Source organism: Saimiri boliviensis, chromosome 12 (assembly GCF_048565385.1).
Source record: "Saimiri boliviensis isolate mSaiBol1 chromosome 12, mSaiBol1.pri, whole genome shotgun sequence".
Taxonomy (NCBI): Eukaryota; Metazoa; Chordata; class Mammalia; order Primates; family Cebidae; genus Saimiri; species Saimiri boliviensis.
The window spans coordinates 9,616,007-9,641,709 of record NC_133460.1 but is presented as its reverse complement, the minus strand read 5'-3'; the positions used below and the strand labels follow the sequence as shown (position 1 = coordinate 9,641,709).

The 25,703-nt window shown below is 42.0% G+C and overlaps 1 protein-coding gene and 1 non-coding gene across 3 annotated transcripts in view; one reads left to right on the top strand and one right to left on the bottom strand.

Annotated features, from left to right (window-relative positions):
• The window catches only part of LOC104651469 (ATP-binding cassette sub-family A member 17-like), a 79,294-nt gene that overhangs the window by 27,885 nt on the left and 25,706 nt on the right, over window positions 1-25,703 (bottom strand). For both annotated transcript variants that reach the window (XM_074381763.1, XM_074381764.1), the window contains exons 2-6: window positions 19,195-19,357; window positions 14,362-14,621; window positions 10,928-11,040; window positions 9,595-9,712; window positions 2,814-2,966 (exon numbers count right to left, since the gene is read on the bottom strand). In XM_074381763.1, the coding sequence (XP_074237864.1) occupies window positions 2,814-2,966; window positions 9,595-9,712; window positions 10,928-11,032 (376 nt within the window). In that variant the 5' untranslated portion in view covers window positions 11,033-11,040; window positions 14,362-14,621; window positions 19,195-19,357. The remainder of the gene's footprint in view (window positions 1-2,813; window positions 2,967-9,594; window positions 9,713-10,927; window positions 11,041-14,361; window positions 14,622-19,194; window positions 19,358-25,703) is intronic.
• On the top strand, window positions 2,806-2,969 carry LOC120367475 (U1 spliceosomal RNA). The gene has a single exon (XR_005581856.1). It is a non-coding gene; the product is annotated as a U1 spliceosomal RNA (small nuclear RNA).

The window sequence follows — 25,703 nt, the reverse complement described above, 5'->3', positions numbered from 1 at the left end:
AATCCTCTTGCCTTGGTCTTCCAGAATGCTGGGAATACAAGCGTAAGCCACTGCACTGGGCCTCATTTTGGTATTTTAAAAATATTTTTAACATTCATTTTCCTGTGTTCAGCCAGATGTGGTGCCTTATGCCTATAACTCCAGCACTTTTGGAAGCCAAGGCAGGAAGACTGCTTGAGCCCAGGAGATTGAGTATAGACTGTGCAACATAGTGACAACTTGTTTCTACCAAAAACAAACAAACAAACAAACAAAAAGCTGGGCATGGTGGCACATGCCTATGATCCCAGCTTTTCCTATCTTCTTGTGTGTGTGTGGCCAATGGTGCAGTCTTGGCTCACTGCAACCTCTACCTCCCGGGTTCAAGCTATTCTCGTGCCTCAGCCTCCCAAGTAGCTGGGATTATAGGCACCAGCCACCACGCCTGGCTAATTTTTTGTATTTTTAACAGAAAACCATGTTGGACAGGCTGGTCTCGAACTCCTGACCTCAGGTGGTCTGTGCACCTTGGCATCCCAAAGTGCTAGGATTACAGACGTGCCACTGCACCTAGTCTTAAATTCCGCTGTAAAAAACAAAGATAAAATTAACCTAGCATAAAATTAACGATTTTAAAGTGTACAATTCAGTGACATTCAGTACATTCACAACGTGTGCAACTATCACCTATGTCAAGTTCCAAAACATTCATCACCCCACAAGAAAATCTCAAGAACATATTTTCTATTTTTATTTTATTAAAACCATCCTGTGCTTGTGTGGCCTCTTAAACAACATATAAAATTCATGGAAAATAAACATCGAGTTTCTAAAAAAACAAAACAAAACAACAACAACAACAACAACATCCTAGTGGGTGTGAAATAGTATTTCAGTGTGCTTTTGATTGGAATTTCTTTAGTGACCAATGATGGTAACTCCTTTGGTTACCAAAACAAAAAAACACCTTTTCTGGTTAACATCAAAAAAAGAAAGAACACCTTTCTTCTTTCTTTTTTTGCGGGTGTGAGGGGGATTTTAAAATCTTCTTTGGAGAAATGTATATTCAAGTCATTTGCCCTTTAAAACATTTTGTTCTCCCATTAGCTGATGAAGAACTAAAAAAATTTTTTTAAATTTATTTTTATTATTTTTTTTAGAGATGAGGTCTCATCATGTTGCCCAAGCTGGACTCAAATTAGTAAGCTCAAGCAATCCTCCTGTCTCAGCCTCCTAAGTAGCTAGAACTACAAGGTGTGTGCCACCACACCTGGCTAATTTGTCCAATTTTATTTTTGTATGTATATATGTATGTATGTTGTATGTACATATGTATGTAAGTATTTGAGACAGGGTCTCTGTTACTCAGGCTGGAATACAGTGGTGCAATCATGACTCACTGCAGCCTCTACCTCCTGGGTTCAAGTGATCCTCCCATCTCAGCTTCCTAAGTGGCTAAGACTATATGCAGACACCACCACACCCAGCTTTTTATTTATTTATTTATTTATATTTTTTGGTAGAGACAAGGTCTCACTATGTTGCACTGGCTTGAACTTCTGGACTACACCAATTTTCCTGCCTTGGCCTCCCAAAATGCTGGGTTTACAGGCATGAGTCACTGCATCTGGCTGAATTTGCCCATTTTTAAATTGGATTGTCTTTTTGTTGTTGATTTGTAATAATGCTGTCCCTATTCTGGATATCCAGCACTTATCAGGTATGTATTTCCCATTCTGTAAGTTGTCCTTTCACTTTCTTGATTATATGCTTTGATGCACAAAAGTTGTAAATTTTGATGAAGTCCAATTGATCTATTTTTTTTCTTTTATTGCTCCTGTTTTTAGTGTTAAATCTAAGAATTTATGGCCAAATATGAGGTCATGAAATTTACCCCTGTTTCTTTACTTTGAGTTACATGGAGTGAGGTAAAAGTTCAACTTCATGCTTTTTTTTCTTTTTAGAGACAGAGTCTTAGACTGTTGCCCAGTCTGGAGTGCAATGGCGTGATCTCAGCTCACTGCAACCTCCACCTCCCGGGTTCAAGCGATTCTCGTGGCCCAGCCTCCTGAGTAGCTGGGATTACAGATGCCCGCCACCATGCCTGGCTCCTCTTTTTTGTATTTTTGGTAGAGATGGAGTTTCATCACGTTGGCCAGGCTGGTCTCTAACTCCTGACCTCAGGTGATCCGCCTGCCTCAGCCCTCAAAGTCCTGGGATTACAGGCGTGAACAATATGTCTGGCCCAACTTCATTCTTTTATGAATGGTTATCCAAGTTTCCCAGCACCAGTTGTTGAAGAGACTATTTTTACCCTCATACAATGCTCATGGCACCCTTGTCAAAAGTCAATTGTGCTAGGTGTGGCACATGCCTGTATTCTGGCTCATAATTGTAATCCCAGCACTTTGGGAGGTCAAGGTGGGAGGAGTGCTTGAGCTGAGGAGTTTGAGGCCAGCCTGGATAGCATAGGGAGACCCCATCTCTAGAAAAATATTTAAAAGGCCAGGCGTGGCCGGGCGCGGTGGCTCACGCCTGTAATCCCAGCACTTTGGGAGGCCGAGGCGGGTGGATCACAAGGTCAAGAGATCGAGACCATCCTGGTCAACATGGTGAAACCCCATCTCTACTAAAAACACAAAAAAATTAGCTGGGCATGGTGGCACATGCCTGTAATCCCAGTTACTCAGGAGGCCGAGGCAGGAGAATTGCCTGAACCCAGGAGACAGAGGTTGCAGTGAGCCGAGATCGCGCCATTGCACTCCAGCCTGGGTAACAAGAGCGAAACTCCATCTCAAAAAAAAAAAAAAAAAAAAAGTAAAGAAAATACTTACCTGGCAGGGGAGATACCATGATTACGAAGGTGGTTTTCCCAGGGCGAGGCTTATCCATTGCACTCCGGATGTGCTGATCCCTGCGATTTCCCCAAATGTGGGAAACTCGACCGCATAATTTGTGGTAGTGGGGGACTGCGTTCGCGCTTTCCCCTGGAAAAAAAAAAAAAAAAAGAAAAAGGCCAGGTGTGGTGGTTCATGTCAATAATTCTAGCACTTTGGGAGGCTGAGGCAGGTGGACCACCTGAGGTCAAAAGTTCGGGACCAGCCTGGCCAACACGGCAAAACCCATCTCTACTAAAAATACAAAAATTGGCTGGGCATGGTGGCGGGCGCCTATAATCCCAGCTACTCAGGAGGCTGAGGCAGGAGAATCACTTGAACCCAGGAGGCGGAGGTTTCAGTGAGCTGAGATCACGTCACTTCACTACAGCCTGGGCGAAAGAGCAAAACTCCATCTATAAATAAATAAATAATAAAAGAAAAAGATAAAAAATAAAAAATAATTCAGGCCTGGTGGCATGCGCCTGTGGTCCTAGCTACTGAGGAGGCTAAAGTGGGAGGATTGCTTGAGCCTAGGAAGTAGAGGCTATAGTGAGCTGTTATCATACCACTACACTTTAGCCTGAGGGACAGATGGAGATCCTGTCTTGAAAAGAAAACCAAAAATCAGTTGGCCATAGATGTATAGGTTTATTTCAGGGCTCTTAATTCTATTCCATTGGTCTATATGTATGTCCTTATGTCAAAACCATTCTGTTTTGGCCAGGTGCAGTGGCTCATGCTTGTAATCCCAGCACTTTGGGAGGCCAAGGGAGCCGAATCATTTGAGTCCAGGAGTTCAAGACCAGCCTGTCTAACATGGTGAAACCTGTCTCTAATAAAAATACAAAAATTAGCCAGGTGTGGTGACACACGCTTATAATACCAGCTACTCGGGAGGCTGAGGGACAAAAATCGCTTGATCCCAGGAGGCAGAGGTTGCAGTGAGCAGAGATCACGCCATTACACTGCAGACCGGGTGACAGACTCCATCTTAAAAGGAAAAACAAACAAAAACAAACCATTTTGTTTTGATCCCTGTAGCTTTATAGTAAGTTTGAAATCAGAGAATGTGAGTCTTCCAACTTTGTTCTTCTTTTAAAATACTGTTTTGGTGTTTGTGGCCCCTTGCAATTCCATATGAATTTTAGGACTGACTTGTGCATTTCTGGGAAAAATAAAGGGCATGTCAAATTTTAATAAAGATTGCAATGAATCTGTATCAATTTGGGGAATGTTGTCATCTTATGAGTATTAAGGCTTCCACTCCATGAGAATGGCATTTCAATTAATTTAAGTTTTTTATGTCTTTCAGCACTATTTTGTATTTTTCAGCATAAAAGTCTTCTACTTCTTTCATTAAATTTATTCCTAGGTGGCCGGGCGCGGTGGCTCATGCCTGTAATCCCAGCACTTTGGGAGGCCGAGGCGGGTGGATCACGAGGTCAAGAGATCGAGACCATCCTGGTCAACATGGTGAAACCTCGTCTCTACTAAAAATACAAAAAATTAGCTGGGCATGGTGGCGCGTGCCTGTAATCCCACCTACTAGGGAGGCTGAGGCAGGAGAATTGCCTGAACCCAGGAGGTGGAGGCTGCAGGGAGCCGAGATCACGCCATTGCACTCCAGCCTGGGTAACAAGAGCGAAACTCCGTCTCAAAAAAAAAAAAAAAAAAAAAAATGTATTCCTAGGTATCTTATTTTGGATGCTATTCTAAGTGAAATTGTTTTCTTAATTTCCTGTTCAGAATGTTCAATGCTAGCGTATAGAAATACAACTGATTTTTTTTTTTTTTAATAGAGCCTCGCTCTGTCACCAGGCTGGAGTGCAGCGGCACAATCTCAGCTCACTGCAACCTCTGTCTCCTGGGTTCACGTGATTCTCCTGCCTCAGCCTCCTGAGTAGCTGGGACTATAGGCAAGCGCCACCATACCTAGCTAATGGTTTTTTGTTTTCTTTTGAGACTGAGTCTCATTCTGTAGTCAGGATGAAGTGTAGTGGCACAATCTCCACTCACTGCAATCTCTGCCTCCTGGGTTCAAGCGATTCCCCTACTTCATCCTCCCAAGTAGCTGGGATGACAGGCACACAACACCACACTTGGGAAATTTTTTGTATTTTTAGAGATGGGGTTTCACCACATTGGCCAGGATGGTCTCAACCTCCTGACCTCGTGATCCACCCACCTCAACCTCCCAAAGTGCTGGGATTACAGGCATGAGCCACTGCACCTGGCCACAACTGATTTTTATATGTTGATCATGTATCTTGAAAATTGGCTGAATTCATTTATTTTATTTATTTATTTATTTTTTTATTTTTTTTTGAGACGGAGTTTCGAAATTCATTTATTTATCTAGTGTAGATTCTTTAGGATTTCTCTATATAAGATCATATCATCTTTGAATAGAGACAGTTTTACTTCTTCCTCTCCAATTGGATGCAACAGATTTCCTTTTATTTCCTAATTTCTCTGGCTAGAGCTTCAGTATACTGTTGAAGCAGTGAAAATAGGCACTCTTATGATCATTGGGGGAAGGCTTTTAATATTTCAGCATTGAATATAATACTAACTGTGGGGTTTTCATAAATGCCCCTTTATCAGATTGATGAAGTTCCTTTATATCCTGATTTGTTTTTATCATGAGAAGGTACTGGATTTTCTAAAATGCTTTTTTCACATCAATTGAGATGATCATATGTTTATTTTTTTCCTTCATTCTACTAAATGCTATATTATACTTTTTGCTTTTCATGTGTTAAATCTCTCTTGCATTCCTAAGATAAATCCCACTTGGCATGGTATATAATCCTTTTAATATGCTGTTTGATTTGGATTGCTAGTATTTTGTTGAGGCTCTTCCCATCTATATTCATGTGGATATTGGTCTGTAGTTCTACTGTGATGTCTTTTCCAGTTTGTTTTTTTGTTTGTTTGTTTTGAGATGAAGTCTCACTCTGTCACCCAGGCTGGAGTGCAGTGACATGATCTTGGCTCATTGCAACCTCCACCTCCCAGGTTCAAGTGATTCTCCTGCCTCAGTCTTCCGAGTAGCTGGGACTACAGGTGTGTGCCACCACACCTGGCTAATTTTTTGTATTTTTAGTAAAGATGGGGTTTCACCAGGTTAGCCAGGATGGTCTTGAGGTCCTGACATCATGATCCGCCTGCCTTGGCCTCCCAAACTGCTGGCACGAGACACCAGGCTGTGCCCAGCCCTCCAGGTTTTTTGTTGTTGTTGTTGTTGTTGTTGTTTTTATTAAGGTAATACCGGCCTTATAGAATGAGTCTATATATGGTTTTATGGTTTTATTTTTGAGTATTTTATTTATTCTAGATACAAGTTTCTTATGATACATAGCATCTGAAATGTTTTTTCAAAGTCTCAGGGTTTTTTTTAATTCAAAGACTTTTTTTTTTTTTAATAAAGAACAATGATTGGTCCTAAAATGCAATATTCCATGGAGAACCTCACAATTTTTGCCAACAAACTGAAATTTTAGCACATTCTAAAAATATATTCCTTTTGGTGGCTGGGCATGGTGGCTCATACCTGTAACCCCAGCACTTTGGGAGGCTGAGGCGGGCAGATCACGAGGTCAGGACATCAAGACCATACTGGCCAATGTGGCAAAACCCGTCTCTACTAAAACACAAAAAAATTAGCCAGGCATGGTGGTGCCCACCTGGAGTCCCAGCTACCCAGGAGAAGGCTGAGGCAAGGGAATTGCTTAAACCCAGGCGGCAGAGGATACCATGAACCGAGGTTGTGCCACTGCATTATAGCCTGGGCGACAGTAAGACTCCATCTCAAAAAAAAAAAGAAATATGTATATATATACACACATGTATACATACACATACATACTACACACACACACACACACACACACACACACACACACACATATTCCTTTTGGAAAACTAAATATTTCTAAATTTGGTCCCCTGAATTTTAATTTTTACAGATACATAATAGTTGTACATGTTTATGGGGTACATGTGAAATTCTGATAGAAGCATACAATGTGTAATGATCAAATCAGGATAATTGGGATAACCACCACCTCAAGAATTTATCATTTATTTGTGTGAGGAACATTCCAATTTGTCTTTTTACTTTCTTGATAGTACATTTGAAGCAAAAAAGTTTTTAACTCTGATGAGTCAACTTAACAACTTTCTCTTTTATCAGCTGTTCTTTTGGTGTCCTATATAAGAAAGTATTGTTTAACTCAAGATCACAAAGATTTTTCTCTGCATTTTATTTCAAGAGTTTTATAGTTTTAGCTCTTACATTTAGGTTTATAAACAACTTTGAGTTAACTTTTGTCTATGATGTGATATAGGTGTTTTTTGGTTTTTTGTTTGTTTGCTTTTTTTTTTTTTTTTTTTTTTTGAGACAAGGTCTCATTCTGTTGCCCAGGCTGGAGTGCAGTGGCAGGACCATGGCTCACTGTAGCCTAGACCTCCTGAGCTCAATTGATTTTCTCACCATGACCTCCAGAGTAGCTGGGACAACAATCGTAGGCCGCCATGCCTGGCTAATTTTTCATTGTTTCTTTTCTTTTCTTTTTTTTTTTTTTTAGACGGAGTTTTGCTCTTGCCACCCAGGCTGGAGTGCAATGGCGCCATCTCGGCTCATTGCAACCTCTGCCTCCTGGGTTTAAGTGATTCTCCTGCCTCAGCCTTCAGTGTAGCTGGGATTAGAGGTGCACGCCACCACGCTCAGCTAATTTTTGTATTTTTAGTAGAGATGGGGTTTCCCAGTGTTGGCCAAGCTGGTCTTGAACTCCTGGGTTCAAGCATTCCTCCTGCTTCAGCCTCCCAAACTGTTGGGATTATAGGCATGAGCCATTGCACCTGGTCATGTTCATTGTTTTGAATGTGAATAGTCAGTTATTCCAGTACCAGTTGTTGAAAAGATATTCATTCCACATTGAATTGTCTTGGCCCCTTTATTGAAAATCAACTGATGACAATGTTGGGTTGTATCGTATATACGACTCAACACTTGGCAGTCTTCCTTTCTATTTGTTTTCCCTCTGGTCCTGATTGATTGGTGCTTCTAACCTCATTGGTCTTTGTCTTTTATTTCTAGCCCTCTGATTATTTCTTGTACTTCTTGTACTTCATAAGAGTTTTTGTTATTTTGTTGTTGTTGTTGTTTTAGTCTCGCTCTGTGCTCAGGCTAGAGTGCAATGGCACCTTCTCGGCTCACTGCAACCTCTGCCTCCTGGGTTCAAGGGATTCTCCTGCCTCAGCCTCCTAAGTAGCTGGGATTCCAGGCATGCACCACCACGGACCTGGCTAATTTTTGTATTTTTAGTAGAGGTGGGGTTTCACCATGTTGGCTAGGCTGGTCTCAAACTCCTGATCTCAAGTGATCCACCTGCCTCGGCCTCCCAAAGTGCTGAGATTACAGGTGTAAGCCACCTCCCCTCCCCTCCCCTCCCCTCCCCTCCCCTCTTCTCCCCTCCCCTTCCCTCCCCTCCCCTCTCCTCCCCTCCCCTCCCCTCCTCTTGATACAAGTTTAATTTTTTTAGGTTTCAACTTTTAGCACCTTAAGCCTTAGGTTGTGGACATCTTTTGAGATTTATGCTCCAAGCTCCCCACACAGCTTTCTTACTTGACCATCACCCCTGCCATGCTTACCCTAAAGCTATGGAAGCAAATATAGGAAATTAGATACAGAGTTTGGATCAGGAGATAGTGTTTAGGCCCATCTGACCTCTCTAAGAATCTATCCTTACCTTGGTAGAGTCACAGTTTGTCAGGGTCCACATAATAGAACATGCTATTTGATGCAAAAAATGCAAAAATGTAAATAATAAGCTGTTTGGCTTCATTTATACCACACTTTGATTTTTGTCACAGTTCTCTTCAACCCCCTTTCTTATGTCACCAACTGCTGGGCCTGTCCTTCATTATTTCCACCTATGCCTTTCCATGTTGACCCACAAATTCATTCGCCTGCACTGTTACTTTGACTCTACTCCCTGTTATTTTTGTCCTTTGTAATTTATCAATTCTACCAATAGTTTTAGAGGTAACACCCTCACCTGACCAAAAAAAAAATTTTGGTCAGGCGTTGTGGCTCACGCCTATAATTCCAGCACTTTGTGAGGCCAAGGCGGGTGGATCGAGACCATCCTGGCCAACATGGTAAAACCCTGTCTCTACTAAAAATACAAAAAACTTAGCTGGGCATGGTGGCACATGCCTGTAGTCTCAGCTACTTGGGAGGCTGAGGCAGGAGAATTGTTTGAACCCAGGAAGTGGAAATTGCAGTGAGCCAAGATCGAGCCACTGTACTACAGCCTGGGCAACAGTGTGAGACTCCATCTCAAAACAAAAAAAAATTTCCAGGAACTCCTCTCTCACTGTGGTGTCTTATAAACCGTTTTACTGTTGTGCCCCAACTTTACAGTTAAGACCTTAGAAGTTATCTGCCCTGGATGTCTTACCCCTTCATTCCCTTCCAATTTGAGATTAACTGCCTCCATTTTAAATTATATTAAGGAGCCAAATGAAACATAAAAACATACACATATTGAGATGTTTCAACATCTCAACAGAAGAGGAGAATGGAAGTCTTCCATTGCTAAAATAACCATAAAAGTGAAAACACAGCTCTCAAGAAATAATAGTGAAGGCCATAGATAATGGAAATAGCAATGCTACTAGAAGAAGTAGTCATAAACACTCCTTGACAGAAAATCGTATCAGGACTCACCTCTTTGGAAGAATGTGCTGATCATGAATGCAAAGAAAATTGTGGCAATGGCAAGACACATTAGAAAAACAAATATCAGACTAGGGTCACTGTTCTTGAACGCTGCCACATTTTTCACCTATAAAACAATCATATAGATAATTTTTACATGAACTAAATAAGAAGAAAGCAAATCTTCCATTAAAACAATGTAGAAACTGTTTTTAAAATTTGAGATGATCTTAAACACACATATATATAGCTTTTGAATGCAGGACCTTTGCTCCCACATCCACTACCATTTACCAATTATGTTCTGTACATGTATCCTTTTCTGGAAAGCATAAGTTTGGATTGAATTTTTCATCCAATGTGAAATTTTATCATTTTTAAAAAAAGCAACCATGGCCTGACAAGCTTTTTCTTTTAATAAGTGAGTTTATCTCATTTGTCATGATCACTATTACAGATAATTCTGCTCTTCCTTTTAATATCTTAAATCTTCTTTTTTAATGTTTCCAGTCATTTCATTTGTTTTATATGTTTTTCTGACTAGTCTGGATTTCTGTCTTCTTCTGTTCAACCTGCCCCGGTTTTGATAATTTAGAAGGTAAATATTCATATATCCAAATAATGGGTTTTAATTTAGTTACTAAACGCAAGTTGGTAAATTTAACACCAAATTTCATTGATAACATAAAAGAAAAAAATTACAAGATATCATAGACATTAAATAATGTTATCTTTTATAATAACTATTTTCAATTATTTGTAGAGTATAAAATTTGTGTTTTAAAGTTTATAAAGTAGATTTTTGGCATTCCTGTCTATTAAAGAAATTAATCACACCCATCTCCAGTACTTGAAGGTGAGGGAACTGAAAGGAGGACAAAGCTCTCCCTGATCTTAAAGATCCTAAATGCTTAAATCCCCACAAGTTTCAGAGAATACCACCACATACAACCTGAAGTTTTCCATGTGATCATCAAGAATGGTGTGTCTGGCTGGGCACAGTGGCTCATGCCTATAATCCCAGCACCTTAGGAGGCCAAGGCAGGTGGATGTCTTGAGGTCAGGAGCTCAAGACCAGCCTGGCCAACATGGTGAAACTCCGCCTCTACCAAAAATACAAAAATTAGCTGGGCATGGTGGTGCATGCCTGTAATCCTAGCTACTTGGGAGGCTGAGACAGGAGAATCGCTTGAACCTGGGAGGTTGCAGTGAGCCAAAAAAAAAAAAAAAAAAATGGTGTTTCCATCATATATTGAATTCCAGCACTACCACCCACAAAACACCAAATTTCTTTCCTACATATTCATAGCTAAGCATATCTTGAAGGACAAGAGACATGTACCTCTGTGCAGAAGAGAATGGCCATGAAACTGCAATGAAGACAGAAATGAAGAATGTGATGAACCAAGCAAACCAGTGTAACCAGCTTTCCAGTCCCATCATGCATATGTACTCCTAGAGAAAGCAAAAGAAGCAGGTATTACACAGTTCAACACTCAGTGCTAGGTAGCCTGGTTCAGCAGTCTATTCCTGAAACCTCAACACAGACTGAGATGAAGAGTTGTGTGTGTGGCCAGTAGGAGTAGCAAAGACTGAGTTTGAAAGAAAAGTACAAACCAATGAATAGCATTTATCTGGCTTACATATGTAGAGATTGGCCTTGTATGAAAATTATTCTTCTTTTACAATAGAAAGTTTACTGATAGTTCATTCATGTATTGAATGCCTAGTATAAGTGAATGGCTCCTATGGCTCTGAAAAGAAAATCTAAATGCCCTGGCATCTTACGCCCTGGTTACATAAAACATTTTGCAACTCACTGAATGCACTATGACTTCTATGTCTTAAAAATTTTTTTTTCTTACATATGTTGTTCTCTTTTTCTCTCATCTTCTCTTTACATAGCAAAATCCTACTTGATTTTCAAAACCTAGTTCAAGAGCTATTCGGTCTGTGAAACTTTGTCTGGTCAGCTTTGCCTATTCTCCGCATGGCCATAACATCTACACACTCCAATACCTTAGCATTTGGGGTTCTTTTGTAACACTTGATTTTATTGCTATAAATCACCTGAATGGGGTGTGTCATTTATATGTTTATCTCTAATGCATGTGCCTCAGAAATATAAGTCAGTTGATCAATACTTGGTAAGTGAATAAATGCAAAGCACTGTGCTAGGTACTGTGCAGGAAAGATTAAGATATAAAAGGCAAAATATTGCCTTCTGAAAATTCACAATCTAGTACCGAAGATACACATATGATAATAACAGTGTATAAGCCACACTAGAGTTACAGAAGAAGCCATTTTACCTTTTAAAATTGGAACTAGTAGTTAGTTGGTTAATCAAAAACAAGTTGAGTAAGCAAGGAATCACAAAAATGCTTTATATATATATATCTCTCTCTCTTACATTTTTATTTTTACTTATAGCATATGATATACAATGTGTGCTGGTATTCTGATGTCAGCACACAAACTCTTCTCTTGAAGCATGGGCCTGCTCATTGGAGCAATGTGAACCCCACCCATAAAGCACACTTGAAAGTGGACTGAGGACATGAATACAGGTGTGAAGCATTCTAGTACAGATTCTGCCCAGGTTTTTATATTTTTTTCTCGTATTTCACAGAAGTTTCACCCACATGAAATTTATTTTTCATTTTTTCATTTTTATTTTTTAGAGGCAAGGTCTCACTCTATTGTCCATGCTGGAGTGCAATGGTATGATCATGGTTCACTGTACCCTTGAACTCAAGCAATCCTCCTACCTCAGCCTCCCAAGTAGCTACAACTACAGGTATGAGTCACTGTGCCTGGCCTCATGCAAAATTTATTAGCATTTTTTAAGAGATCTGCCTTACTGAATTTTTCCAAAGCATTCAACTAAATTTTCAAAGGTAACTCCAGTCCACTTCATCTATTTACATAATATTTAATTAAATTGCAAATTATAAGAATGAATACAGGTGTAAGGAGATTTAGGAGCAAACCTTGATAAGCATACAACTCAGCAGGTAAAAGGAGATAAACCCAAATTCACTAGAGAGAAGCCTACCAGCTGCAGCAGGTTGGAAGATTCAATCTGAAAGTTTTACAGAGGGGATGGAATGGCAGTTAGTTTGGATGACTGATTACATGGAGATCAGTTAAGAGCTAGAAACAACACGCTATAAGAAGATGGGATGAAAGACTGATGAAATTTAGAAAGCCTTCTTGAAAGAAGTGAACTGCAAAGAAGAGAGGCCTGCCCATAGGAGGAGCAGAATACCCAGTACCTATTTGGGGAATAGAAAAGGAACACAGTTAACCAAAGCAATGGGCTTATGCTGAGAGGGGGAGTGGAATAGGAGGAATGAAGTTGATACTGGCAGTTCCTAAATTAAAGACAATCTGTTTTAATTCTCCTTAACCCATCTACACAGTCATACTAAATCAACATGAGGAAGTTTACGAAGAGAGGGTTCTATTAGTTGTATTCAGTGTTCAAAGAAGGAAATGACATTAGTGCCCCACTACCCATACCCCACCTTGGTCCCAGGGCCAAACACTGTCAGGGCATTCTCCCTCTTGGAATATTTCCCATATTAATGACTCCTCCTGGAACACAACTTGCCTACTCCAGGGATCTTGCTAAGGAAGAGTTGAAAGTTTGGGTTGGGTCTCAGGGCATCACCTGAATAGAATGGAGGAGACAACCACATAAATCCTATCAGCATCCAGGGCTAAATGCTTTTCTAGAACTCCCCTACAGTCTATCTTTTCCTGACTCTGCACCAAGAGGAAATGGAACACCTTCCTCTCTGGCCTATTTCATCTAAGATTCCACGCAGAGAAACTAAAGCTTAATTAATTACTGGAAAGCTGTTTTACTTTTACTCTTTATCTGGAAAGGAAAACTGTATTTATGGCTAGGTTGTACTGTTCCATATAAAATTATCTTGAAATTTTTACCCTCTCTATGTCTCAAGTTACTTCCTCTACTAAATAATGGTACTAGTTATCTCATAGAATTGTGTATCATTCAAGATCCCTAAAGAAAACTGTTATATTCAAATTAGAGTAATTCAGAGGGTTTGTTTATAACAGGCACAGGTATGCACAGGGACAGAAAACCCTATGGAATGGTTCAGTAAGCTAGGGCTAGCAGCAAAAGCATTACCCTCCCTGGGCCCAAGTGGATGAGAAGAAAGAGGTTACTAGAATCCAGAATGGGAAAGTCTTGTAGAGCAAGACATCTCGAGAGAACAGGGACCTTCAGTTAAGGAACAAGCTGAACCCAAAATGACCTGTATGGATCTCTCCCTGTTGGCCTAGGGTCAACACAGGGACCTCATCCTCCTACTTCTTCCCTCTGAGGTCCCACCAGATTCCTTGTGGGAACATGTACTGGAATCCCTGCAGGTCAGCCTTCAGGGCATCAAGCAAGGCAGTGAATGGTGAAGGGTAGATCTCTTATCATCCGTCATTCCACAAACATTTTCAAACACCTACCTAGTAGGAGGCAGTGTGCTGGCCAACCAGGAATGACCAGGCTGGACATTCTGAGACTAAAGGCAATGATTCATGTAATGACAGAGATGGCATCACCTAGATTGCAAGCAGGTTAAAATTGTTAACGACCTTCCAAGTTCCAACCCACCTTGGAATATGCTCAGACACCTAAGCAACCTCCTACTTGCTTTGGCCTCATTTTTATTCTGGTCATTTTTTCATTAGCAGCTTTCCCACACCCCTGTCCCAGGAAAGGCAGACACCTGAAGTAGCTGGAGTTACCTTCAGTCTTTTCTCTTTCTCCAGTACAATGGAATTGATGATGATGAGCTCAATACAGATGAAGCTGAGCATGAGGAACAGAGAAAACTCATTCTGAAGGACTAGGAAGAACCTGTCATAGATATAGGGTCCATGTGGGAATCTCTTCACAAGTACTTTGAGACTCTCAAACATGTTGGTCGTCACATTGTGAGCATGGTGTCACATAATGGCTTTATCCAGAGCATGCTGTAGGGCCAGGAAGACTTCTTTGTTGTATCCTATGAGAAAACATGAATATCAAGAAATTAAGAAAGATAAAGATGGAACAACTGGTAATTTAGATGGATCATGGCTAGCCATTCATAAAGACAGTGGTTAGGAAATGTACCCCTAGAGTCCTCATGTCACAGTGTGGAAGAAAGAGAGGAAAGTCACAAGGGAGACCCCTGGAGCAGACAGTGACGCATATATGATCCGAAAATGGAGTAAAGGAGCCTGGGCAGGCAAAATAAAAGATGTCCAATATCAGAATCTTTTGAGGCAGGGCCACATCTCTCCTGTTAGTATTCAGACGTTGGGGAAAGAGCACCTCTTCTGTAGTTTTGATAACATAGCAAGTATGAGATGGTTAAACTCAAAGCACTCGAAAGACACAGCCTTCCTGACCTGTTGTGAACTATTTCTGAGGTATTACTGCTGTTGTAGTCCACGGTTTATGGTCAGAGAATTTTGCTACTAAGTCTCAAAAACAGGCCTTATCACAAGCAACACTCATTTCAATACAGCATAGTTGACCAGGTGTGGTGGCTCACGCCGGTAATCCCTGCACGTTGGGAGGCTGAGGCAGGTGGATCACTAGGTCAAGAGATCGAGACCATCCTGGCCAACATGGTGAAACCCCGTCTCTACTAAAAATACAAAAATTAGATGGGCATGGTGGTGAGCACCTGTAGTCCCAGCTACTTGGAGGCTGAGGCAGGAGAATTGCTTGAACCTGGGAGGCAGAGGTTGCAGTGAGCTGAGATTGCACCGCTGCACTTCAGCCTGGCACCTGGTGACAGAGGAAGGCTCTGTCTCAAGGAAAAAAAAAATACAGCATAGTTGGCACGTTGGGGTCAAATTTCAGGAAAAGTGGGCTGAAAGACAAAGATCCCTGGTTCTGGGGTCTTCTAAGAGATAACAGCCCCATCTCCAAGTGATGGTTACCAGGCCCCAACATGGGCAAAGCCAAGGTGGGGTACCTCAGCCCCCTCCCAGAGTAGAGGTGGCTATGGTCTTCAGATGGCCTAGACCTAGGCAGACTCTCAAATCCATCCAGATGGAAAAGGAACAAACTGTTGGTAATAAATTCTGAAAATAGTTACATACTCTTGATTATATGTAGGAGTATTTTCACTGCAGAACTGCTGGATCTTTTCTAGAATTATACGAAAACTGTCAGTACTCAGACTTGGATTCCCAATTAATGTGCACAAAGGCCCAAGGCTTCAAGCCAATATTTGAGCCATTCTACAATGGGTGTCGAGTATCAGCTAAATTTTCTAAGAACAGTTAGTTGCCTAGAGAGTGTTCACCCTAAACCCCTCACAAAGAGGAAGACCAAAAAATCTAAAGTGAATTGGAGAACACGAGTCTTTCTGGGTACATGTAAGTAACATGCAGGATTGTTGCATAGGTACATACATGGCAATGTGGTTTGCTGCCTCCATCCCCATCACCTGTATCTGGCATTTCTCCCCATGTTATCCCTCCCCAACTCCCTACTCCCCACTGTCCCTCCCCTAGTCCCCTCCACAGACCTCAGTGTGCGATGCCCCCCTCCCTGTGTCCATGTGTTCTCATTGTTCAACACCCACCTATGAGTGAGGACATGCAGTGTTTTATTTTCTGTTCTTGTGTCAGTTTGCTGAGAATGATGGTTTCCAAGTTCATCCATGTCCCTACAAAGGACACAAACTCATCATTTTTTATGGCTGCACAGTATTCTATGGTGTATATGTGCCACATTTTCCCTGTCCAGTCTATACATTGATGGGCATTTGGGTTGGTTCCAAGTCTTTGATATTGTGAAAAATGCTGCAGTGAACATATATGTGCATGTGTCCTTATAATAGAACAATTTATAATCCTTTGGATATATACCCAGTAATGAGATTGCTGGGTCAAATGGAATTTCTATTTCTAGATCCTTGAGGAATTGCCACATTGTCTTCCACAATGGTTGAACTAGTTTACACTCCCACTAGCAGTGTAAAAGTGTTCCTATTTTTCCACATCCTCTCCAGAATCTGTTGTCTCCAGATTTTTTAATGATCGCCATTCTAACTGGTGTGAGATGGCATCTCAATGTAGTTTTTATTTGCATTTCTCATGAGTGATGATGAGCATTTTTTCATATGTTCATTGGCCTCATATATTTCTTATTTTGAAAAGTGTCTGTTCATATCCTTTGTCCACTTTTGAATGGGCTTGTTTTTTTCTTGTAAACCTGTTTTAGTGCTTTGTAGATTTTGGATATAAGTCCTTCATCAGATGGGTAGATTGCAAAAATTTTTTCCCATTCTGTTGGTTGCTGGTTCACTCTAATGACTGTTTCTTTTGCTGTGCAGAAGCTCTGGAGTTTAATTAGATCCCATTTGTCTATTTTGGCTTTTGTTGCCAATGCTTTTGATGTTTTAGTCATGAAGTCCTTGCCTATGCCTATGTCCTGAATGGTTTTGCCTAGGTTTTCTTCTAAGGTTTTTATGGTATTAGGTGTTATGTTTAAGTTTTTAATTCATCTGGAGAAATCTAAAGTGAATTGGAGAACATGAGTCTTTCTCTTTCTTTCTTTTTTTTTTTTTCCTGAGATGGAGTTTCACTCTTGCCCAGGATGGAATGCAGTGGCACACCTCAGCTCACTGCAACCTCTGCTTCCCAGGTTCAAGTGATTCTCTGCCTCAGCCTCTTTAGCCTCCTTAGTAGCTGGGATTACAGGCACCCGCCACCACGCCCAGCTAATTTTTTTGTATTTTTAGTAGAGATGGGGTTTCATCATGTTGGCCAGGCTGGTGTTGAACTCCTGACCTGAAGTGATCTGCCCACCTCAGACTCAAAGTACTGCGATTACAGGCATGAGTCACCACGCCCAGCTGAGCATGAGTCTTTCAAGAGAGGATTGGCCTGTATACCTTCAGTCAGGAATGTAATGCTTACTGTGAAGGGCAGAGGATGCACAGGTGTCAGTGTTGCCCCACTACTTCTCTAGGAACCTGAGGTTGCCAGAAGCAAGAGTTGGGCAATGCAGGCAGGTCCAGGGAGCACTGGGTGCCAAGTTTTAGGTGTCTGCTCTGTCAGGTGCAGTTACACCCCATTGCATGGGAAAGAGCAAGCCGATGGTGAGTAGCCACTCAGCAAAGCTCTCCTTCACCATCAACAGAGGGTGGCAGAGCAGAAAGTCAGCATGGCTGCCCAAGGAGAGAGGACTTTAGCAGCCAGGAGTCAGGACCTGGCTTTGGGACCACATGCCAGCCCCTGGGACAAATAGGAACTCCTGGAAAAACTCCAACCTTCTGGCATTAATTTTCTTTTTTCTTTTTCTTTTTTTTTTTGAGACGGAGTTTCGCCCTTGTTACCCAGGCTGGAGTGCAATGGCGCGATCTCGGCTCACCGCAACCTCCGCCTCCTGGGTTCAGGCAATTCTCCTGCCTCAGCCTCCTGAGTAGCTGGGATTACAGGCACGTGCCACCATGCCCAGCTAATTTTTTGCACTTTTTAGTAGAGACGGGGTTTCACCATGTTGACCAGGATGGTCTTGATCTCTCGACCTCGTGATCCACCCGCCTCGGCCTCCCAAAGTGCTGGGATTACACTGGCATTAATTTTCTGTCCACTTATCCTAAATGACAGGAAGGGAGAAGGAGCTTTTCCCAGCCTAGAAATGCAGTTAGGGAGATTCATGAGGGGGAAAGGGAGAGGGCCAGCCAAGACCACAAGTCCTGAAGAACAGGAACTGGGAACGGTGCAGATGGGGTTGTGAGGACAGAATAAGAATCAAGGCAAGCTCTAAAGCATCAGTCAGAGTGAATAAAATCAAAGTGAAGCATCAGCCAATGAACAGGCCAGACAGAGTTCAAGGATTCCATCAAGCAGGAACAGACTCTTTGGAGCTGCACAGGCAGGCAGAGAGTCCTGAGAGTATGGATGACTATCTTCTGTTTCCTCTTCATTAAATTAAATGAGATGGATGAAATGCAAAGGACATGGTCAGTGGAGATTGTAAGGGAGATATGTTAGCCATAGATCACACAATGCGACATGTGTTGAATAGGACATGTATTTAAAAAGATGGAATAGGGCCAGGAGTGGTGATTCACGCCCATAATCCCAGCATTTTGGGAGGTTGAGGTGGGTGGATCACCTGAAGTCAGGAGTTCGAGACCAGCCTGGCCAACATGGTGAATCCCTGACTCTACTAAAAATACAAAAAATTAGCTAGGCGTGGTGGCAGGCACCTGTAATCCCAGATACTCAGGAGGCTGAGGCAGGAGAATTACTTGAATCAGGGAGGCAGAGGTTGCAGTGAGCCAAGATCATTCCATTACAGGCTTGAACCTCCGCCTCCCAGGTTCAAACAATTCTCCTACCTCAGCCTATCAAGTAGCTGGGATTACAGGCATGTGCCACCATGCCTGGCTAATTTTGTATTTTTAGTAGAGATGGGGTTTCTCCATGTTAGTCTGGCTGATCACAAACTCCTGACCTCAGGTGATCCGCCTGCCTCAGCCTCCCAAAGTGCTGGGATTACAGGCCTGAGAAACAGAGCCTGTCCGCAGCCAAGCTCTCAACACACAGGCTTTGGGGCTTTCTCACCAGGACTTCTTCCATCAGAAAATGGAAATTCCCGGGGTTCTTGGCGTGGATTGGGAGAGTAAAGAAAGGATGTGCACCAGCCATACAGGTCATCTTCAAAAAATATATGCTTCTCCAGGAAAAAATTCCTCTGAATGTTACTGAAGCGCAAGGTATACTTAACCTATAAAGAACAAAGAAAAAACAAATTCGGTTATAAAATCCTGAAACTCAGCAAAGGCACAGGACAGAGCAAAGCTGTGCTTGATGTTAGCTGTAACGGAGGCCCACACTGGCAGGTTTCTCTTCGGGGAGCATGCTACAACAGTGGTCTTCCCTGTGTACTCTGGAAATTGTCCCTGCTGCCAGCCTAGGAAGCACACAGCCGCTCCTGAGCCTCCTTCAGGAATGGTGTGCTGCATAACAATCAACAGCAAGGGCTCTGGAGTCAGACCACCCAGATTCTAACCCCAAATCTCCTACGGAATAGCCTGGTCACCTTGGGCAAATTACTTAATTTTCATTCCTGTTTCCACATCAGTAAAATGGGGATCATATTAACATCTACCTCATAGGCTACAGTAGGATCGAGCCAGATGGTACCTGTGATTTGCCTAGCATTAATAAATGCTTGAAAAACATTGTTGGTTATTTTACTAACATATCTCTCGCCATCTACCAGTAGTCCATGCAAGTTCTAACAATTAGGCTGAGCATGGTGGCTCACACTTGTCATCCCAGCACTTTGGGAGGCCAAGGTGGGCAGATCATGAGGTCAGGAGATTGAGACCATTCTGGCCAACATGGTAAAACCTCATCTCTAGTACAAATTAAAAAAAAATTAACCAGGCGTGGTGGTACACACCTGTAGTCACAGCTACTCGAGAGGCTGAGGCAGGGGAATCACTTAAATCCCCGGGGTGGAGGTTGCAGTGAGCTGAGGTCATGCCACTGCACTCCAGCCCTGTCGATACACACACACACACACACAAAAGTTCTAACAATTAATCATCAGATATACTATACAGCACAAAAGCTATACATGAGTGGTTTTCCCATCCCAGAACATAAACCAAATAGTCCCATGTTTACAACATTAACTTTTCTTTAAACAAACTCACACTCATACCATATCTTAAGTTCATGAGATTACTAGTAATGACAACAATAACTAATCCTTCTGAAAAGTTGTTCTGTTCTAGGCTTTGTTCTAAGGACTTAATAGGCATAAAACTCATTTAGTCCTCACAACAATAAGGACACTGAGGACCAGAAATGTTGATAACTTTCCCAAGGTTACACAGCTAGTGAGTTGCAGGATTGGGACTCAAGTCTGTGGAGCCTCATGTTGTAGTCTGCTTCTGTCACCAGGTAGATTAATATATCCTACCCTGAATCCTCAGGATAAAGGCTTGCTCAGAACAAGTCTTCTAAAGAATTTGAAAACTGGATGGAACCTCAAAGTCTAGGTTGTAAGACATGAAACACAGGAGCCTTTGTTTATCTCCTCTGAAAATAGGACGACAAAGCTGCCATAGAGGAAAGCAGGGGGCAGGTCTGCCAACGAGGAACACATGCTCAAGCCTGGGTAGCACAGCACGATTGTTAAAGAATGTTCTTACCGCAAGTGGCAAAGATCTACTGCTGTCACTGAAGCTGTGGTCAAAAACAATTCCCGCCAACATGAAATAAGCTTTGTAATCATTAATTATGTAATGTTCAAACAAAGGCACTGAAGGATAGCCTATAACTAGGGAGAGAAAAATCCCATCAGTGAGTGGCTGGTGTGAAGGCAAAGACTACCCAGCTGCCTGCTCTCTACCTAAGGGGACTGAAGATTGACAGCTGACTGCTCCATTCACTCAAGCATTTGTTCTGCAAATATACCATCAGAGAGAGACGGAAGATAAGGGAGCTTCTTTGGCTAGAGTCACAGAGGGAGCACACTGGCTCTGCCAAACCACTGGGGAAAAAAAAAGAAAAGAAGGGAGCTAAGTTAAGGAACATGACTTTTGTTATTTCAAGTCAGAACTTTAACTCTGTAGACCTAGGAACTGCTAGCAACTATCTTGAAGCATCAAGAAAGTAACGCTGAGAAGGAAGAGAGAATATAAGTGCTGACAGCATGACTTGAGACCTGGATCAAGCCTTCTGGTTTTTTATTAAAGAATGTTTGTTCTTGTAGGAAGTTTAAGTTCAGTTTCATCCTTTCAAGGCTTGTTTCTAGCCTAAGATTTACATGTTGATTATTTTATTTTTCATTTCTAGACGTTTTTGTTCCTTTTCTTTTTCCCAAATCTGCAAGGTAACTCTATAGTGACATACTACGTATAAATCCTTTCACATTAACTTTTATGTCTTCAAACCAGGTAAACACAGTGATTTTATAACATAAGACTAATATTCCATTATCTGTTTTTACACTGATAATGATCCTTGGTGTCCTGTTTCCTAGTGTGTTTGCTCACTGACCTTGCTTGTGGTTAGTCTTCTTTGAGATACAGAGTAAAGGTACATTACTCCAGGGAAAATATACATTGGCATCTATCAGTCTGAATCCCATTGTCCCACTTCACAGTTTGAAGGGTTTCTCTTTTCTCTCCTCCCTTCCTTCCTTCTTTCCTTTCTTCTCTTCCCCTCCCTCCCTTCCCTTCTTCCCTTTCCCCTCCTCCCCTTCACCCTCCTCACCTCCTCTGATCTCAGTTCATTGCCACCTCCACCTCCCAAGTTCAAGCAATTCTCATGCCTCAGCCTCCCAAGTAGCTGGGATTGCAGGTACCCAACTCATGCCCAGTGAATTTTTGTATTTTTAGTAGAGATGGGGTTTCACCATGTTGGCCAGGCTGGTCTCAAACTCCTGACCTCAAGTGATCTGCCCAAAGTGTTGGGATTACAGGCGTAAGCCTCTGTGCCCACCCAGCCTTTTTATTGTTACATTGTTTGGAATTTTCAGTGCAAAGACTTTATTTGTTGTAAATTTTAAGGCTTCAAAAAACTTTTTTTAATCCCCCCAAAATACATCCCAATTCATTAAAGAATTCTTCTGGTAAGTGGGAGCTGGGATCAAAAAAAAGGTTTTTTTTGAGACAGTCTTCCTCTGTTGCAGGCTGGAGTGCAGTGGCACAATCTCTGCTCACTGCAACCTCTACCTCCCGGGTTCAAGTGAATTTCAGTGCCTCAGCCTCCAGAGTAGCTCGGATTACAGGTGGGCACCATCATGCCCAGCTAATTTTTTGTATTTTTAGTAGATAAGGTATTTCACCATGTTGCCCAGGCTGGACTCAAACTCCTGAGCTCAGGTAATTTGCCTGCCTCAGCCTCCCAAAATGTTAGGATTATGGGCTTGAGCCATGGCACCCAGCAGAAAACGTTTTAAAAACTGTATAGTTTCATATTATCACTTTTGTAATAGGGAGAAAGGGAGGAAAGGCAGGCAGAAAGCTGTTGAGAGGACAAGAAGTGAGCAAACAAGACTGAAATGGAAGGCAGGCACAGTGGCTCATGCCTGTAATCCCAGCATTTAGGAAGGCCAAGGCAGGCAGATCACTTGAGGGCAGGAGTTCAAGACCAGCCTGGCCAACACAGTGAAACCCTGTCTCTATCAAAAAATATGGAACAATTAACTGGGTAATGCGGCATGTGCCAGTAATCCAAGCTACTCAGGAAGTTTAGCAGGGAGAACTGCTTGAACCCAGGAGGCAGAGGTTGCAGTGAGCCGACATCATGACACTGCACTCCAGCCTGGGCAACAGAGCAAGACTCCATCTCAAAAAAAAAAAAAAAAAAAAAAAAAAAAAAAAAAAAAAAAAGGGGCAGGGCACGGTGGCTCAAGCCTGTAATCCCAGCACTTTGGGAGGCCGAGGCGGGTGGATCACGAGGTCGAGAGATCGAGACCATCCTGGCCAACATGGTGAAACCCTGTCTCTACTAAAAATACAAAAATTAGCTGGGCATGGTGGCGTGTGCCTGTAATCCCAGCTACTCAGGAGGCTGAGGCAGGAGAATTGCCTGAGCCCAGGAGGCGGAGGTTGCGGTGAGCCGAGATCGTGCCATTGCACTCCAGCCTGGGTAACAAGAGCGAAACTCCGTCTCAAAAAAAAAAAAAAAAAAAAAAGACTGAAATGGAGACAGCAGGAAGAATAGAAGACAAGACAACAATAACACTATCCCAGGATTCAAAGGAGGAGATAATTCCATGGATGCAGTGGTTAAAATCATCCTTGTTACAGTGAGGACAAACAGAATGAGGACTAGAAATAAACTACTAAATTTGGCAATTAGCAAGTCATTAATGGAGTTTTAGCAAATACTGGCATAGTACTGAGGGCTGAATAAAAGTTAAACTGAGTGATAACTAATAAACTTTCCAGACATTTATCAAGTTAAATTACCTGAGGAAAGATCTTAAAGACAGAATAGGAAATGTTTTCTGTTAAAGTGAAGGTGACTGAGGCTCATTTGAAAGTGAGGGGGAAAATCAAGCCCAGATAGAAATATTTCTCCAGAGGGAGGAGTAACTGATTAAGAAAGGCCTGGCTGGGCGCGGTGTCTCAAGCCTGTAATCCCAGCACTTTGGGAGGCCGAGGCGGGTGGATGACGAGGTCAAGAGATTGAGACCATGCTGGTCAACATGGTGAAACCCCGTCTCTACTAAAAATACAAAAAATTAGCTGGGCATGGTGGTGCGTGCCTGTAATCCCAGCTACTCAGGAGGCTGAGGCAGGAGAATTGCCTGAACCCAGGAGGCGGAGGTTGCGGTGAGCCGAGATCGCGCCATTGCACTCCAGCCTGGGTAACAAGCGCGAAACTCCATCTCAAAAAAAAAAAAAAAAAAGAAAGGCCCAACAGGAGCAGGGGGGCTTCTAAATGATCACCTCTAACTCCAAAATTTATCTTGAATTTAACCACATATCTCCAAATGCTCCTAGGTTAAACTATCACTATCTTTTTCCTCCTGAATTTCTGAAAATACTACTCCCTTCCAATCACACTTTCAGAGAATAGCCAGAGAAATTTCATTTAAAACAAATTACATCATATAACTTCTCTTTTTAAACCTGTTCAATGGCTGCCTTTTGCATACAAAAGAAAATCCAAATACTTTAACAATTGTAAGGGTTAACTTTTTAAATACATTTTATTTTTCTCGTTTAATTTCATTTTTCCATGGACTTTTTGAAGGCTCTGAATAATGTGGCTTCTACTGATTTTTGAATCCTCATCTCAAACCACTCTCCCAAAGTACTTTAAGATGGCTGGCTTAATTTTAGATCTTTGGATACCTAAGTATTAATATTTACTACCACAGGGCTTTGCTAATTGCTGCCCCCTCCACCTGGATAGCCCCTTACTCCTGAAACCCAGCACCGGATAGCCCCTTACTCCTGAAACCCAGCACCATCCTGCTTTACCTGGCTTGTTCTTTATCATTTGTGTCTTAACCTATCCCCTCCCCAGAGGTGACTTCTTAGTGTTTTTTTTAAATTTCATCATCTCATATGGTAACTAAATTAAAATACATAATATTTTAGGATACTAGAAAACCATGAAGCACAACTTTTTTTTTCTTTTTTGAGACATAGTCCTGCTCTGTTACCCAGACTGTAGTGCAATGGCACAATCTGAGATCACTGCAACCTCCATCTCCCGGGTTCAAGCATTCTCCTTCCTCAGTCTCCCAGGCAGCAAGAACTACAGCCATGCACCACCACACTCAGCTAATTTTTTTTGTATTTTTAGTAGAGATGGGATTTCACCATGCTGGACAGGCTGGTCACGAACTCCTGACCTCAAGTGATCCACTTGCCTTGGCCTCCCAAAGTGCTAGGATTACAGACTTGAGTCACCATACCCGGTGAAACTTGGCTGAAGCACAAGTTTCAAAACATATTCCTGACATATTCCTCCACATTTTACCACTGAGGGTTTTTTTTTTTTTTTTTTTTAGAGACAGGGTCTTGTTCTGTTGCTCAGGCTGCTGGAGTGCAGTGATCAGTCATAGCTCACTGTAACCTCTAACTTGTAGGCTCTAGAGATCCTTCCACCTCAGCATCCCAAGTACCTGGGACTACAGGCATCAACTACCACACCTGGCTAATTTTTTTATTTTTTGTAGAGATGGGGTTACACTGTGTTTCCCAGGCTGGTCTCAAACTCCTGGAACTGAAAGCCTTTGATAGAATTATCCCCACTGAGTGGTACTGCAGCTTAGAGAGAAAAATATCTATTAACTTTGTGCCCTGTGTATTATTAGAATACTTTTACAGTAGCATATAGAACAATTATAGTAATTAAAAAATTTATCCTATAAACTGCATATTTTGAATTTTATCCACCTCATTGCTTTAATGCATTCAACAGATGTTTATTGAGTGCCTGCTATGTGCTAGGTACTACAACAGGCACAGTGATGAACAAAACAGACATGGTCCTGTGCCCTCGCGGAGGTGGAGTCTAGTGGAGAAAGGCAGACAATACATAGAAAGCAAGAAAGTGAATGCGAATGCGTACAAAAACATTTATTAAAATAC